General features: G+C 37.4%; 1 protein-coding gene across 1 annotated transcript in view; it reads right to left on the bottom strand.

Moving 5' to 3' along the window:
- brinp2 (bone morphogenetic protein/retinoic acid inducible neural-specific 2) overlaps nt 1-18307 on the bottom strand; it is a 48920-nt gene that overhangs the window by 16567 nt on the left and 14046 nt on the right. The window contains exons 2-5 of the mRNA XM_041269655.1: nt 14060-14375; nt 7163-7353; nt 5065-5246; nt 3144-3249 (exon numbers count right to left, since the gene is read on the bottom strand). Of these exons, the coding sequence (XP_041125589.1) occupies nt 3144-3249; nt 5065-5246; nt 7163-7353; nt 14060-14325 (745 nt within the window). The 5' untranslated portion in view covers nt 14326-14375. The remainder of the gene's footprint in view (nt 1-3143; nt 3250-5064; nt 5247-7162; nt 7354-14059; nt 14376-18307) is intronic.

Genomic DNA, 18307 nt, shown 5'->3' with positions numbered 1-18307 from the left:
AAAGAAATATTTTAACACAGTTGTCTCTAGTGACTGACCTGCTTGGATTGTGTTTAGTCTTTTGCAGTAGACAGGCAGAAAATAGCGATTTTATTGTCTCTAGCAACTGACCTGCTTAGATTGTGTTTAGCTGTTTGCAGTAGACAGGCAGAAAATAGCAATTTTGGTAAGTACAACTGAATCCTTGTTGCTGATGTAACTACATTAGCTGGTTTGAAGGAATTCATTTTTTAAAGTATTCAGAGCTGTGGGAAAAACCTACCCTCAACCCCACCTCCCTCCAGAACTACCGTCCTATCTCCCTGCTACCTTTTCTCTCTAAAACCCTCGAGCAGGCAGTACACCGCCAGTTCTCTGCTTTTCTGTTTAACCTTCCTCTGCTTGACACTCTCCAATCTGGTTTCCGCTCTGCTCAGTCCAATGAAACTGCTCTCCTGTCTGTCACTAACTCACTAAACTCTGCTCGTGCTTCCTCTCTCGCCTCTATTCTAATTCTCCTCTCCTTTGACACTGTTGATCATTATATTCTCCTATCCTTTTACTGACCTGGGAATCTCCGGCACTGCTCTGGCCTGGTTCTCCTCCTACCTCCTACCAGGTAACCTGGCGCAGATCAACCTCCACATTTCACCCTTTCTCAACAGGAGTACCCCAAGGATCAGTCTTGGGTCCTCTCCTGTTCTCTCTCTCTACACCAGCTCTCTGGGCCCTCTTACCACATCCTATGGTTTCTCATACCATTTATATGCTGATGATGGTCAGCTCTTCTTCTCTACCTGTCTGTCTGCTATCTCCTCCTGGATGCACTCGCATCACCTGATGTTCCCTCCTGGCCGGCCTCCCTGCGTCTGCCACCCGTCTGCTCCAGCTCATCCAAAACTCAGCTTCTCATCTGCCGTTCTCTCTGACTCGCTTCTCCCACGCTACTCCACTGCTCCGCTCACTACACTGGCTCCCAATCACCGCTCGCATCCAGTTCAAGACTCTTGTACTCGCCTACCGATGCCTTGACCAGACTGCACCCAGCTACCTCCAGACCCTCATCTCTCCCTACACACCCACCTGACCTCTCTGCTCCACCTGCACTAGAAGACTGGCTGTACCTCCACTATGCTCCCCTGCATCTAGAGCCCGCTCCTTCTCCACCCTCGCCCCACAGTGGTGGAACGAGCTTCCTATGGATGTCAGGTGTGCCCAGTCCATGTCCATCTTCCGTCGCCTCCTCAAGACACACCTCTTAAGACAACATCTGTAAAACTTAACTCTGCACTCTGCCTTTAATGCACTTTCCTGCTCTTGAACTGCCCCAACATCAAATCGTACTGTGTTTTGTATTTGCTCTTATTAGGACTGAAGTCATTGCATTTTGTTTCTTGATCTTAATTGTACTGTAATTCTTGATATGTACTTTTTGTGTACAACTGTAAGTCGCCCTGGGTGAGGGCGTCTGCTAAGAAATAAATAATAATAAGAAGAATATTGCATTACTCTCTAAATTAATTATACATGAAAAATCCTTAAAACAAACTGTAGGTTTCTCAAATATGTTCTGCATGTGAAAAAATACTATGAAAAAGCAACAAGAGGTGCAAAGGATCAAATGTGGTAATAATTATATATCCCCCCCGTAAAAACAGCAGTAGACCAGCTACTGTGTACAGTAATACAGAAATATAAAAATGGTACTGTGCATTTTTACTTGGTTACATTTAGTTCATTTCAATTTAATACAATTGTGCATAAACACTGCTAACCACTTACTGCTAACCAGTTTATTTTTTAAGTTCATTCCAGTTAATTATTTTAGCTATTGAAGTGCTTTCTTGTATTTTTTTTTTTTTTTTTTTTTTCAACATAAAGACTTCAAGCTCACCGGGGCAACAAAAGATTGTTAAATGATACAGTGAAGGAACATCACAACTATAATGCACATACTGTGTAGTGAAGCAAAAATTGTAACTTTCTGTGATGCATAAAGCACCATGTAATCAATGCTATACTTTTTAGTAAAAAAAAAAGTAACATTCCCACCCATGGATCATTTTAATTAGTAGTTTTTAAACTATAAATAGCCTGGCTAAATGGCATTTGGGAGTTCAGTTCGAAGCGACAGACAAGCAAAACAAGTGCGAGAAGGAGAGCAGGTTGAGAGAGGGGAAGGGGGAATGGGCTTTCCCAAGCAGCACTTCTGGACTTCGGAGATATCCTTTCAAGGTTCATGTCTATTGTATTTTCTGTTGGATTCACGTGATGGATTGGTTTGGCCACGGCAGGGATGCTATTCCCTTTTGTGGGGGTGTGAACTGAGTGATTTGATGTGAAAACTGTTGTTTGGTTAACAGGCATAGTCCTCTTTTTCAAAATGACCATATATCAAGTTCAAAAGTGCCAAACTTGTTTTCTCACCTTCAAATGTTGAGTAAGATGTGGGGTTTCTGGTTATGAGGAAAGTGTTAGTAATTGTGTGCTGCTTTTATATTATGCATACAACCTGTCGAAGTGCATATTTAACCCGCCTATTAGGTTTTGTGTCTATTTGACCCGACTCTGCTTAAATTGGTTTGAAATTGCATCGGGCAATATGACCCAAAACATAACAGATGTACCTAAATTCTAACCATAATAGAAGGGTTATATATAGTGTTTTTTAGCTGAGTTAAGTATGTTTTTGCTGGATATCATTACGCACATTAACAAATTGTTTTTAATGTTAAGTATGACAGACTGCTAAGACTATTATTACTTTACCCACTTAATTATGACTGCTTCCAGGAAATAATAAACCTGTTTCAGACAGAAAACACCAGCGCGTGATATTTGTATCCATATTTATCCCGTAAATACAGACAGATGTATTTCTTTTTTTTTCCCCCAAGGTAAGTCATTGCACAGGATTTTATCTGTACTCTGATGTAATTTGATGTTTTTCGGAATAGAAATTGTACAGTACATTCACTTGTTTGTCTTTTGCTGTAAGTACAGCATTTATTGATTTTGTTCCCCACAGAGACAGAAGCAGACTCCAAAGAATTTTCCATAGAGTACTTGAATAAATGAGAGAGAGAGAGAGAGAGAGAGAGAGAGAGAGAGAGAGAGAGAGAGAGAGAGAGAGAGAGAGAGAGAGAGCAAGCAAAATCTCTTACCTTGTAAATTGATTTTGTTTTCAGGACTGTGCACTAAGACTGAACTGACTGAATCTAGGCTGTCATAATTACTGCATCCTAGAGGTCCAGTCCTGGTTTCTGTTACCTAGGAAGCAGGAAGGCATTTTTAAAATCACTTATTAGCATTGCATTATTTTCCATTGACACACTTTACATGAAAGAACACCAATTGACAATACATTTTCTTAAGGAATTTGTCAATACGGAAATGTCATAGGCTTTAAGTTGCAAATCCACCTCGTTAAAGAGCTATCTGAAGTGTGGTGCGTCCTTGAAGTGTTGCAATAACACAGTCCTCTGATTGAATGGACACTTAATACACCCTTTAGATATAGCTGTTTATATGGCAAGTGTTTGGTCCTGGATTTTAATTAAAAAAGGGCTTTGAATCTGACTTCAGTTGAATCAACGCTGGCTCATACTTAAGTCTTACTAGAACAATGAGATGGCTGTGCAAATGAAAAGAGATAAATTCAACTCTAAAAACCTTCCTTGGGTCACTTGACAGCTGCAGGACCAGAGAGGCTACAAGTTGCCTGCCATTGAAGTATGAACTAGTATTTATTTGACTTATTAACAGGCTGCTATCACCATGGACCCTTTGGGATGTTTGTTTACCCAAACTACCATATGAAAGTGAAAGGCAATGAGATCCGACGTTTCATATAATAACACATACTACTGTATAGGTTCAATAGTTCAATACAACCCACTGTACTGTGGTCCCATAAAACATATTTCACCTTCCTATCTCCGCAAAGAGACACAGCATAACAGCACAATTAGAATGGGTTGCTCAGTGTTCTTGCAGGGTTTTATTCCTAACCACTGTATATTTCAACAGCTTTACTTTGTGATCTATTTAACCCAATAATGCAAAATCTGCTGTAATTCAGAAGAAGCTCTCTATATAATGGATAATATCCTGCATCGGAGGATGAGGCTGAGAATCACAGTGACATGCAATCATTGGGGATCTGATCCATTACTGACATAGTATCCTACCTTCTGGCAACCCCACAGTCTGTAGACATCAGGTTTTTACCAACTGTTACAATTTAGATCACTTGAATCTTGGTGCAGAATTTCAAGTAGTTGTTGATGTAGTTCAATGTAACTTGACAGATGATGTTATTTATATAGTGTTACCTGTTCCCCTTGTTATAGACAGTTGTTTGAGCACTGTTTGCAGACAAGGTTAAGGTTACCTTTGCAGCAGAATCTGCTGTCTCTAAATAGAGTGGTTAGCAAATGGACAGATGAAGTTTATTTGTACAGTTTTATTGCCTTTTAAGCCTATATGATACTGCGATTTTGCTGAGCAACAGACCCATTTTGTTTTGCATAATTAAATGTAATTTTCAATTGAGCTGACTACTTACAAAATGTGGGTGAATGCAGTTCCATTTTAGAACATGGTGCTTGTCAATGGAAAAGATGAAATGGTGTTTGTAGACAGAGTTTGTGTGGAGAGCTGACATTTCTGTCTTTAGATGGAAGCAAATTTTATTGACCAGTTTTGGTGGTGTACAATAACTTTCATGGCTTAAATCATTACGTGTCTAAAGTTGGTTTAACTATTGTATCCTGAGAAAGGAGCTTTGATTTTTTATACAGTTTGTATTGTAGTAATTGCAGAGATAGCTAAAGAAGTTCCCTGAATATCATATATTGCACACATAGATTGTTTTGTGGTACAGAAAAGGAAAAAAGAAAAAAAAAGGTTTTCCATGATTTATTTTTAAGAAACTGGTTTAAGTGTGTTAGGAGATCTCTGGTCCTGCTGGGACCAAAGGGCCAAAGTAAGGCTCTGTACACTGAGTTAAGGTTAACCTGACAGTGATAGCTTACCAGATAAAGAATGTTTCTATAGACAGTGTGGTTAGTAGAGTTAAAGTACCTTGATGGCGGAGGTTGCTATCTGGAGATGGTGCAGTCTTCTTAGCGTACTCTCCCTGTCAATAAAATAAGAGGCTGCCAGCTGATGCAGGGTCTCCAGAGTTGCAGCTGAACTGTTGCCATTGCCTTCCGCTTTTTGGCTCAACTTCTGCTTATCCAAAAATATAGTAAGTGATTCTTCTCCTACAAATATAATTTAAACATTAGGAAGTGGGGATTGTGAGTAATAACACACTTCATACGTCGTGTTAACTTCATTATTTACACTGCTTTACCAAGTAATTAAACACTATCTGCGGTCTTCATAATTCAAGTCAAACGTTGGAAAAAGGAATCAGGGATCATTGCTCTTCCAAACATTATAACAAATACTGTACAATAGGTTGAGACACTGGTCTTGTTCATAAGGATTTAGAGTGGTTGCATAAGCGAGGTGTAGTTTCTTTGTTGTACTCTGCAAACTAGACTCAATCCCTCTCAGTGGAAGGATACTGTAGATGCACTGTCCATAACCCACTTGGCCAAATCCTAATGCTTTGCCAGGCATGGCATCTCTTATATTGTTCATTGCACTTACATGTACTTTACACCACAAATAATATATTATAGACAAGAAAGCTTTAAACCCTTTACTACATGTATTTTTCTTTTAAGTATCAACATATTTAGATATCCCTTTGTAAACTTATGAACATAATATATTTGAAAAATAAGTGGAGGGAGTTGCCCTGGAAACAGACTGTATCATTTTTGGAGGCATGTTGGTATACCATTATCATAACAGAAACATAATACTGTATTAAGTGTAAAACAGTGAAAATAGGTGACTAGAATAAAACGTCCTTCTTTTAGTGCTCTATGCAAGCAAGGGTTAAGTAAATGACACAGAGACCTCGGTCAGATAACCACAAATCCTGTTTTTCCCCCTTCAAGACTCCTAGCCAGTCACATTGAAGGGACCTTTCTGTAGAAAATATAATACTTTTCCAAATTACATATTACATTAAACTACCACACAAATTCATTTTTTAAATTGCTCAAAATTAAATGTATTTTAAAATAAATAACACAATGTTCTCTAAAAGTTCATTTGCAGCACTATAACTCCATCATAGAGCCACAATTACAGTTAATTCGAAAATATAACAATGTCTCACAGATACAGTATATTGTAAATCCCATAATGCGTGTTAATGAAATAATGACATCAGGGTGTGTGCATTCCACAGCTAAAAGAAAGCAATAGCAAACTCTGCAAAGAAGTAGGGATTTTTAGAATGCAGCCAGTAAAGCCTTTTAAATTATGTGAGCCAATGAAGGCTGAAAACCCAGTACAGTGGAACAGAAAGGAAGCAAAACTTTATAAAAATGATGCAAGATAAAACAAAACCTTCTGCTCCTTTGTGCATTAAGAGCGGCACGACCAGGGAGATTGTCTCATCATGCATCTTAATGCCACAACAACCTACCTTTGTTTTATGGCATGAGTTTAAAACATGGACACGACCTTGAAATAATAATATACAGAAAGAGAAGCATGCCATACGATGATGATATTTACATATTCATTATAAACACTTTTGCTTTTGTATTCTTCAAATAACTATCCTGAATAAAACATGGGTTAAAAAGCAGCTATAATCTGAAGTGATTGTAGAAGCTGAACATAACTATTGTGCACTTGCTTATAAAACCAACTATTGACATTACTGATTTATTGTGTCCCCACTCCACAGTTAGGAACAAGTAGGTCCTATATCTGTACAAGAAGATCAATATGTGAGAGAAAATTTAACAAGTTAATCAAGACACAGATACACAATTTTTACTAAAACATCAAATAACAATTGACCTGTTAAAGACAAATAGGTAGATACATAGATTGATTAAAAAATGGGTGCCAAAATCGACCAGATAAAGGCTCAAGTAAGATAAACTATCTGGTTCATTAGTTCTTCCCATTTTCTTTCACCAATTGATCCTGTAGTAACCAATTACTGCTTTTAAGGGATGGTAAGTAATTAAGTTTACGCACACCAGTACTGTACAGGTGATGGACACTTATGCTCAAGGAATAGAAACAAATGCGCTGTGCTTACCTCCTAGTGTGGCCGACACCAGAAAGTGGGTCCCGTATTTCCTGATCAGGTTTTCATTGATCTGCTGCAGACTGGGCCGGCGTCCCAGCAGTCTCAGATTACGAATGAACTCGGGGGTCAGGGGTAGGGGGGCCTTAAAATAGTCCCGCCGTTCTGCAGCCAAATTGTTCACTTTCCAGTGGCTGAACTCTCTGCAATAAAACATACGTTTTGTCACGTGTCTATGAACCGTTTATTCAAAGATGTATTGCACCCTTATGGAAAGCTATAAAACCATATCAGTCGGTTGTTTCAGTAGGCATGCCACAAAGCAAGATTAAAGCAGATTTACCATAGCCATGCTTATTTAACAGGAAATCCCCTTGAAAAAAATCTGAATAGATAAATGTATCCACACATTTACTTCCTGTAAATGATGTACAATTAAAACACATTGAAACCACTTGATTACCGTTAACATAATTCAGAATCGCACTGTGATCTGCATTGTTTAATTAGTGTGAGAATTGTACTAGGTGTTTAGTAAAGCATTTGGAGTAACAATCTTTGACAATCCCTCCCATTGTCTCCTATGTAAAATATGCTTCAGGGCCCTTCCCTGCCAAATAACAGAACTATGAAAATGAAATAATTACTTTCATTATTACTCTTTATCGACAGCACAGTAAATTAATGCAGATCGGGACCCCCAAACCAAGCCAAAGACTGTAAATAACTTGCACAGTCAGTAGAGACCAACACCTCACAACAACCATCACTTGATCATTAGTAAATTGATGTGGGTGGCATGGTCAAGCAAGCATGAAACAGCCAGATGGAAGGTTTCTGAAATGGACTCCACAGACTTAAAAAAAAAAAAAAAAAAGGTTGCGCGTCCTTTCATTTTTTCAAATTACCTGTAGCTATTGTCTGGCCCTTTCAAGATGGTTTTATTAAGTTGATTAAAATTAGAACAAGCGGAGGACGTCCTGCCTGCCGCTAATGATGATGGATGAGCATAATTAAAGCACTTAAATACAAGCTGATGTAACCTGGAGCTCTGCAGGGTTTCAATATGCATGCATTAAAAAACCTGCTTCTCCACTTCGGACACCTGGTCAGTTGTACTGTTCAGACACCTTTAAGCTCCTGTGTTTGTTAACCAATGGAGATAGTGGCAGTTGCATTGTAACCTCTTTATAAAAGCAGTCTGCACTTGCCCTTCTAAAATGAAAGCAATGCAGATAAAAAGCTGTGTATCATTGCATTTAAGTCCTTTACCCTGGGAATTGTCTAATTCAGCTACAATAGCTCCATTAAGCCCACCTTTTTCATGGTTCTTATATTTCTGATAATGTGCTCTGGTCCCTCTAAAAACCAATATAATTTAATGTGCAAAGTCATTAATCTGTGTATGTTGCTGTAGACACAGGAGGGAAACCACAATTGCTGTTGATGTTTGCTGAATATTTAGTTTTGATTGCCCCATTAAAAAGCATGCAACAAATGATTAGGTCACCAGGTGATACTAAGTTGGAGAAAAAAATTGTATTATTAATAAACTATTAACAATTGATATAGTGGAGTGATTTTACGGACAAGTAGAGCTAAAGTTAAACGTTTTTTAAACAAATGATTAATAATGCAGAGGTAAATTTTAACAATCCAGCAATTGATTCCAAATGTGTTGGCTAAAGCTGTTTATTTTGTTGTTTTGTAAATTAAGTGGTTAATGTTTTTTCTCCTTTCAGAAAGTGACTAAGCCAGAATTCAGACCAAGGATCTAGGAGTTCACAGTCTTTTGCCTAACCAGCAGCACAGTACCTCCTTAAATATTGAAACCTTACACAGTAAAAAAATACTAACAAGAACATGTTTTGCTTTCATACTGTGTATGTTAAGTAATTGAAACAGAACCTTTAAAAATGTAGCTTTATTGCTGGAAATGTTTTAACATGAATGGTCATACCCATTATTACCTTCAGAACCACTGCAGTTTTATAATACTGTACGTTAGGTACAGTAGCAGACTGATTGTAACCATGTTAGTCCATGTTTATTAGTTGCCCCAAATACATTTTCTGCCATCCTGCTTTATTTAATTTTTAACCCTGTGTCTAATTCACTTGTCCAAACTAGACACAGTTAAATATTCCCTCTGAAAGGGGCACTGGTTCACTCATAAATGTGAATCAACAGTGGTGTACTTTCAGAGAGGTTTCAATAGAAAGAAAACTGAGAAGAAATTAAAATTGATCTATAATACAAGTCGATCAGATCAATGACACCATCATTTGTTCACCTAACACCAACCAAAAAAAAAATACACCACCAAAACTCTAAAGTTGGTGGCTTAGCCCAATATCTGGATTCATTTCAGTAGGACTGCAGTCTGTGTTAAATAAACAGGCACCTAAAACCACATCGAACTCACAAAGAAACTGAAACACGTAAAGCATACATGGTTCTCATATACAGTGCCAAGAAATAGTTTGTGAACCCCAACGGTAATTATGGAAATTCCACAGTTTTACCATGATGCCTTCTTGAATCAAAACCAGTCTTTTAAATAACCAATTCCATGTCTTTGGAAACAAAATGATGTATGAATTAGACAAACAATGAGTAATTAAGATTCAGGGTATGTGAAAAACTAAGTGAACCCCTGGTTTTATCAGCTCAATTAAGGGGATAATTAGAATCAGGTGTTTAAATAATAAGGGTAGATCTTCAGGGGTGAGTTTGGGAGGCCCCACCCTATATAATGATCAGAAACTTTGTGAGTTTCATCTTCACCATACAGGTGTGTGGAAACATGTCATGCTATGATCAAAAAAAATCTCTGAGGACCTCAGAAAAACAGTTATTGATGTTCATCAGTCTAGAAAAGGTTGCAAAACTATTTCTAAGGATTTGGGGCTCCACCAATCCACTGTCAGACAGACACAGCACAGTAGTCTACAAATGGAGAAAGTTCAAGACCATAGTCACTATACCCAGGAGCATTCGCCCTACCAAAATCTCTCCAAGAACAAACCAGAAAATCATCAAGGAAGTCACAAATAACCCCAGAGTAAGGTTTTATAGCTTTCCATCTGCAGGTTACTCTCACCTTGGTTAATGTGAGTGTTCATGACTCAACTATCAGAAAAAGACTGAACAAGAACGGTGTTCATGGAAGAACAGCCAGGAGGAAACCACTGCTCTCTAAAAAGAACATTGCTGTTCCATCTGAAGTTCGCCACAGAGCACAAAGATGATCCACAAGACTTCTGGAACAATGTTCTCTGGACAGATGAGTCAAAGGTAGAACCTTTTGGCCTCAATGAGAAACTTTATCTTTGGTTAAAACCAAACACTGCATTCGATCAGAAGAACCTCATCCCAACCGTCAAGCATGGTGGTGGGAGTGTGATGGTTTGAGGCTGCTTTGCTGCCTCATGACCTGGACTGCTTGCCATCATTGACACAACCATAAATTCTGCATTGTATCAGAAGATTCTAGAGGAGAATGGCAGGCCATCCGTCCGTGAACTGAAGCTGAACCGAAAGTGGGTCATGCAGCAAGACAATGATCCTAAACATACAAGCAGATCTACAAAAGAAATACTGCAGAAGAAGAAATTCTGCGTTTTAGAATGGCTTAGTCAAAGTCCGGACCTAAATCCCATCGAAATGTTGTGGCAGGACCTGAAGTGAGCTGTCCATGCAAGGAAGCCTTCAACTGTCATCGAGTTGAAGCAATTCTGTAAGGAAGAATGGGCCAAAATTCCTCAAAACCGATGTGAGAGACTGACCAACAGTTACAGGAAATGCTTAGTTGAAGTTATTGCTGCTCAAGGGGTTGCCACTGGTTACTGAATCTAAAGGTTCACATACTTTTTTACACATGGATATTGAATGTTGAATCATTTGTGGATAAATAAATGTTGAAAAAGTATCATGTTTTTGTTTCATTTGTTTAATCAGGTTTTCTTTATCTGTTATTACGACTGAACATTTTTTTATGTGAATGCATACAACATATCTTACCAGAGAAGCCAAAAAAATCACCAAGGACTACTGCTCTCCAAACACAATCCTGTTTTTTTTATTTTTATTTTTTTATTTTTTGCTTGTTTGGTTTCTTATTTTCATGCTGGTCTGCATTGAGCTTTTATTTATGAAGGGGGTATTTATAATTGGTTAATGCACTCAAGTTAGAAAGCTTTTGATTTGGAAATATGCATTCTGTGGAAATATTATAGTATTTTTAACAGCTCTTACATTTCTACTTATTAAATGCACAATACGCACTGCCCCCAAAAAAGTCAGGGCAACAGAAAAATGTAATTATTTTTTACATGGTAATTCAATAAACAGCAACCATCAACAAATAAAATGCTCTAGTATTACACATATATTGTGTAAATAAAAACAGAAAGCTTTTGTAAAAAAACTTCTTGCTGAGGCATTTTTCTTTTGTTGGTGTGGATGACTATGGGGCTTAGGTGGACAATTTGAACAGTGAAAAAAAATTAAGAAAATGCAACTTAAATTGCCAGAGCCGGCATTCTCTCCTTCGTTGTCTGCTGAGACTATGCCAGTCACTCACTCTATCATGCTGGTTTCTGCATGCTGATTCCAGGATTTGCTGTGCAAATTTGCCAAATGTCAGCTGCATGTAGGGAGATTAAGAAACAAAAAGACAAGGGGTCCTGCGTCAGCACTGAATGCAAGCCGCTCAATAAGAAAGCAATAACAAGAACTGCTGAAAGGGAAAACAAAAAAAGGGAACAATCTATATTTCTGACAATGAAGCTTTCTCTGAAATACCTTTAGACAAAGAGAACACATTAAGGCTAATATACCTTGATGTCAGGTTGTTAACAATAGCTACAACAAAAGGCAGAACTATTTTTAAATGATGTCTGCAAAATCATATGACCTCAAATACAATATCATAATGGCTTATACTGGAAGTGCTATGTGAATCTCTTAGTTATTCTGATTGGTCACACTAGTTTCCTGGTTCATGGAGGCATCTCTGGCCAGCTAAGGGGTTTTATCTGATCCGCAATTGGAGGGGCCCTTGCTACATTAATGGTTTGGTTTGTATTATTGTGCTGCTTTGGCATGCCTTGTTGTGCAGTGGTCCCTTTCCCAACATATTGTTTGTATTTGTAGGAAATGGACTCCTAATATTTTAAGCTTGTGAGGTACTGTTAACAATATGAAATCTATTTTTTAAACTGTGGCTAAGGGACCCTTAAGTTATTCCAAATTGTATAGATTCTAATATCGGTGATTCTGTTTTCATTATGCAAGAAAGTCCAAATCACTAATTGTACTGATGATTAGCAGGTCTAACAGAGCTGAACAAACCCATTACATAAAACCAGTTTATAGAATGAGCCTACTTAATCTGAACAGTGTCCCATTTATTTACCCAATATTATCAGAGATATCATTGAACTTTATTTATCAAAGGCTTACTGTATTATAAAACCTTGAAACAGACTTTAAATCAGCCTTGTACAACACACTATTGCTTCCCCAAGAAATACAGGATAAGTATAGCTTGTTCTGTAGTTACAGAACATCAATTCAAGCAACCCTATTATATGCACTAATCTGCTTCCTTGTAGTTTTTTACAGTCACTAGACATCTAACAACTCTCAAATAGTCCCAAGATGATAACTGTAAAGTTCAATATGATAGGAAATCGTTATACAATTATTTCGTAATAACTTAATTCATGTAACTTGGGCCATAAATATCACTGTTTGGTGTCTTTTTATTGGACCTCAGACACCTCTAACGACATTAACCTGCCACCAGGGATACATTGTGAATTTGAAAGCAGTATTTTATCAATGCATACAGGTCTATTGTGGATTCTCATAAAACATATTTAGATATCAGCATGTGAGAATCAGTAGTGCTTAATCTTCACAAGGTCTTTATATCTATTTTATCTCTTTGCTTCAGTGCCTACAAGGCTTCCACTAGCAGTTTCTGAGATATACAAAATTGTATTTCCTGCTGGGACAGTGCTTTGAGGCGTTGGAGAATGGCAGGCATAAGAATTAGAGGTTTAGTCTAGTTGTAAATTGTAATAGAAATTCTAAAATGACCCAGACAATTTTATGATAAGTGCTTTTGTCAGTATCTTGTGTTTTATGGATTACACCACTCAGTTTGTAATTCTTTTGTCCCATTGCGACAGAAAAATACATCTTAATACAAGGCATTAAAAAGGGACATTATAAGACCTTCCAGACTAGTTTAAGTCACAGAGCACCATGGTTAAGTAGTCATGTTCATACTTAGGCGTCAAGTTGTCGTCAGCATGTTAAATTAATTCAATAAACTTGAACGGTTAAGAACTGAGTTTCTGTATGACCTTCTTGACAGGAGATCCTCACCTAAGTCACTCATTGATATCCTTGCTTCTGATGTTTCCATGGAGATTTAGTAGACTGTAGAGCAAAGGGCCAAACATGTTTTAGCTTCAGAGATGGAAGGTGGTAAGAATAGGAGCGATGCATTCATTCAGATTTTGAGAACAAACTTTTCATGTGATGCCTGCACCCTCTGTGCTTTCATTTTTGTGAAGCACTGTTTTTTCATCATCATTTTATATGAGTGCAATCCAAAACTATTCTCTCGTGGACTCCAATGGAAATGTACCTACGATGGGACAGTTTCCAGAATGTACCAGATGACCCACAGCTTGAATATACAGCTAGTAACTCAACTGGGGTGGTTTATTTTGTTTGCCTAATCTCATTTATCTCTTTTTAGAAGAAAAAAAAACCTTAAAAACTCAATACATATAACAACATATAGGCAATACATTTACACAATCAGGAAAAGTATAAGCAAATTATGTATAAGGAAAAAAAATACAAAATAATTTGCTGCGTTTGTCTCACCTGTAGATCTTGTATCTGGTGGTGAAGCCTTGTTGGAACCTTTCCTTAAAGTCGGTATACTCTGGGGAGCGGTGAAAAGGTCCCCTGTCAAAGAGAAGCCACTCCAGGTGCCCGTCTGCCCTGGCAGCATTTGTGGAGGTGGCATGCTGATCTGGAGCAGCAGCAAGAACCAAAAACCAGCCGAGACGACCCAGCACTGCCCACTGCCATAGCAGCATCAACGACAACCATCTAGCAGCTGACGTGCACTGCCAACACAACTCCATCCTGCCCTAGTGCACCCGGGACCAGCATTCTTCTTGTAATCTCTCAGGACCTGCAGTGCAAAGAAGAAGGGGAGATACAACATAAGATCACCTTGTAATCATAGATGAAACCTATTTTGCTGTCCAAAGATTATTGACCACCAGTATTATCTGGTCTTTGCCTTGCATATACTGGTATCTATAATTCCTTTAACGTTGGGAGCATGTGAATAATATGTGAATGTTCCTCTATTTAGATGTTTATGGTTTTCACATTTTTTGGGGATAATTTCTAATCTACTGATGTTATTTTTTGATTATTTCCTCAGTTGTACACATTTTCCATAAACTTGCTTTCCTGGCATTAAGGTACTCTAAGATGAAGTCCTAACTTGACCAAAGAAGTTGCTCACTATTATTCCTTTTAATTCCAAACATTGCTAAGCTGAAATGAGTTGGGTAGAATGGGTGCACATTTTCCTTATCTAACAGTACTGCAAAGTAAAAGAAATATGAAGCCTGTATCAGCTAAAGCTCTAATTGAGCTGCATTTCACATTCACACATGAAGGATGTAGTGATGCTTTTGGGGGTTATCTATAATTCCCACACATTGTATTACATTCCTGCCTGAAATTATGTTAGAATGTATTCAAGTTTTAACAGACACTCACTCAATCAACAGCTTTTTTCAGACCGTAAGCTCCAAAAATACATAAGCAGAGGGGTTCAGCCTATTGAACTCAATAGAATATTTAAGGATTTAGGAAACTTGAGACAACAAAAATATGTCTGATTTGGATGAAAGCCATGACATATTACAGAGGCGGTTGGAAGTTGCAAAGATTAATAATGTTTTAATATTGTTAGTCTTACTGAACACATCAAATGACTGTATTTCTGTATGCCTGCAATATGAAATGCTAATAAATTAGAGTAGAAGGTTGGTCTGGAGATGTTCAATTGACTTCCTGGAGGTGCTCCATAGCAACTCGGCATCATCCTGTTTGAGAACAATGACTACGTGATTCTCACTTTGGAATACAATTTTTTTGTTTTTTGTTTTTTTTTTGTTACGCTAGTCACAGATTAAAAATAGAAATGCCTCATAATGCATTTTGAATTTTTCAAGACCTCACAAGGAAAACACAAGGATACCTTAAATAACTATTTTAGTTGATTTTTTTTTTTTTTTTTTTTTTTTTTTTAAAGTGGCTGGTGCTCTACATTCTAACTGACACTCAGAATAAAGAAATATGATTATAGCATGCACCTGGCAGCAATGTTTCTTCCCACCCTCCTTTCTCCTTCTCACTCCCACTCCCTGTCTCAGTTTCTTGCCCTCCCACTCTTGCTTTCTTTAGTGCTCTGTCTGCCTCTCTCCCTGCTCTGTTCTTTTTCTTTCCTGTTTCATGTCTCAGTGCACAGAGTTTTTTAATTTGCTCATTCCACTGCAAGCAAGAAACCAACATCATGTACAGCACAACTATAGCACTTCAGTTCGTTGCCTTTTTCTTCATTTTCCACATTTAAGTTGTTTATGCAAGTGAAATCATTGAGGTGAACATCTCATTTGCAAAAATGCCCTTCAATTGAGGTAGAAAAAGAATTACATGGTGTGGTAGTGAACCCTGGTACAGGCTTGGACTGTATGGTATAAAAGACCTACCAGCACTGTGCATGGTTGTTGTCAGTCCCTTTGTAATTTATGGACCACTAAAAGAAAGAAAGAATGAACGAAAGAAAGAAAGTTTCTGACTGCAGAGAGCTGACTGCTTAGATGTACCTGCATGTAGGCTAATTGTCCTTACTACGAAAGAGTAAGCTGAAAATGCATTTAATGAGCCTTCTGTCCTCTTGTTATTAGTGACCACTGCAAGACAGATGAAACACTGCCACCTAGTGCCCTCTGTCTAATTAGCAACAGAACATCTGTTTATCAGCCTGACCAGAGGAACAACTCCTGTTAACTCACGATAGTGCGAGGGTTGAAAAAAAAAAAAAAAAAAAAAAAAAAAAAACTTTGGAGAACAGAATAGATAATTAATTGGGTATACTTAAACCAAACTGTGAGCCATGTATTGTTTCTAGAGCTTTCATGGCATTTTCTGGTTCACTAAGGATAAACACTACAGTAATTATTTGTTCAGCACAACAGCCAGTCTGCTCATTACCTCACATATTTTGGAGACTGGAAAAGTAGAAAACATGAGGTCATATTCAATTCATTTTCAAGGAGTTTCTGGGACTTTTAAAATGTATTATTCACTTAAACAGTTGCCAAAACAGATAAATGTTTAGATTTAATGAAGTGTTCTGACGCACGAAGCAGAGGAAAAGTTCATAAAAATCGAGGCAAGACTTCAGTCAAGTATCATTCAGCTTGGTAACACAAGCTGTTTGGTCCATTCTCTGAAGATCTCTGAAAAAGCTGGTTGCTGTTTGGTCGTAATTCAGAAGCTTCTGTCTTCGAAGACAGCTCTTGTCTATACTTATATTCTACACATCACTTCCTTATATTGGGAGGTAAGCATAATCCTGAATTTCTATCTCACTTATATTGAAGCATTTAGAGAGTGCCTATACTAAGTATTCACCCCCCCCCCCCCCCCCCCCCAAACCTTTGGATGTTTTCACAGTTTGTTGTGTTACAACCTGAAATCTTGATGCATTTAAATGGGATGTTTTTTCCCTTTGATTTACACAACCTACTCAACACTTTCAATGTGTGAAAAAATTCAAAACAGAAGTTATATACAATCATATATGTGTGTGTGTCAGACTTATTCACTGCCACGGACACTGATAACATGCGTGTTCGTGTATGGACAAGTTGCCAACCCCTGACCATAATTGTTTGAAGTATTAATGCTGTTAAATTTGTACAAGGTAATGGACCTCCCAGATTGCCTATCAGCTGGGATCTGATGTGGTCGGTATTACCAACTGATCCATTTTTAAGCATTTAATAAACCGAAGGAGTACTAATAATGCTCTGAATTGTTGAAACTTCAAATGGAATGGGTCTGTGTGATTATTCTTGATTAAAGGTTGTCTTAGGCATCACACTATAAGACCGTACATGAACTATGCACTTTAGAGTTTGAACCATCTATATATCTCCCTGTTAGCCTCCCTGGGTTCTCTGATCAAGAACTAAAGTTGTGTTTGAAGTGACAGTTCCATAAATATTAAGCAATTAAATAATGTATGTATCTAAACTAATCGCTTGGTCCTACTCTACGTTATCCATAGTTGTACTGTGCATATGTTTTAAGAACTGTCAATCTGTGATCAAATGTTTTCTGTTCATTGTATAATATGGAACTAAATAAAAAATACAGTATGCATATAATTGAATCAATAAAACAGGCAGATACCTGAATCTGAGTACATCTTAATAAAATGGTAAGAAAAAAAGTAATTGATTTGGTCAACAAGTAGGGAAAAAAAAACATTCAGAGAGAAATTCTGTGCTAAATGTGATTATGTTTTTTCCATATTTATTTCTAACAACTGAAGTCAAGCTGGATTTTAAAAGGTGTGTATAACCTTATAATATGATTTTATTATATTATTTCCCAATACATCTAAGATATCTATGTACAATGTATTTCATACCAAAGTCAAAACATGATTTTGTGTTATAATTTCTGTTCACATTTTGTTATTATGTTTTATTGCCTAGCATCCTTGTGCAACTGTATAATTATACAGATAATGTACAATTTGCAGTGCAGAACCAACCTCTCAAACTGTCGAGAAGAAATGAGAACAGGAGAAAGTAAAGAAAAGCTTCTTCATGACACAATTAGGTTGGATAATAGTGACAAAAAATGATGGCAGTTATTAGTATACATCCCACACAGTAATATACTGAGCAGCTGGATTGATATGCATTATTCAACAAATGATCATGGCTCACTCTTTGAAATAATATAAAGATTTTTATATTTAACCCTTAAACTGTTAGCCAATTTAAATGTAACTAACAATATAAATAT

This window comes from Polyodon spathula, chromosome 14 (genome assembly GCF_017654505.1).
Source record: "Polyodon spathula isolate WHYD16114869_AA chromosome 14, ASM1765450v1, whole genome shotgun sequence".
Lineage (NCBI taxonomy): Eukaryota > Metazoa > Chordata > Actinopteri > Acipenseriformes > Polyodontidae > Polyodon > Polyodon spathula.
This window is presented reverse-complemented; position numbering and strand designations above follow the sequence as displayed.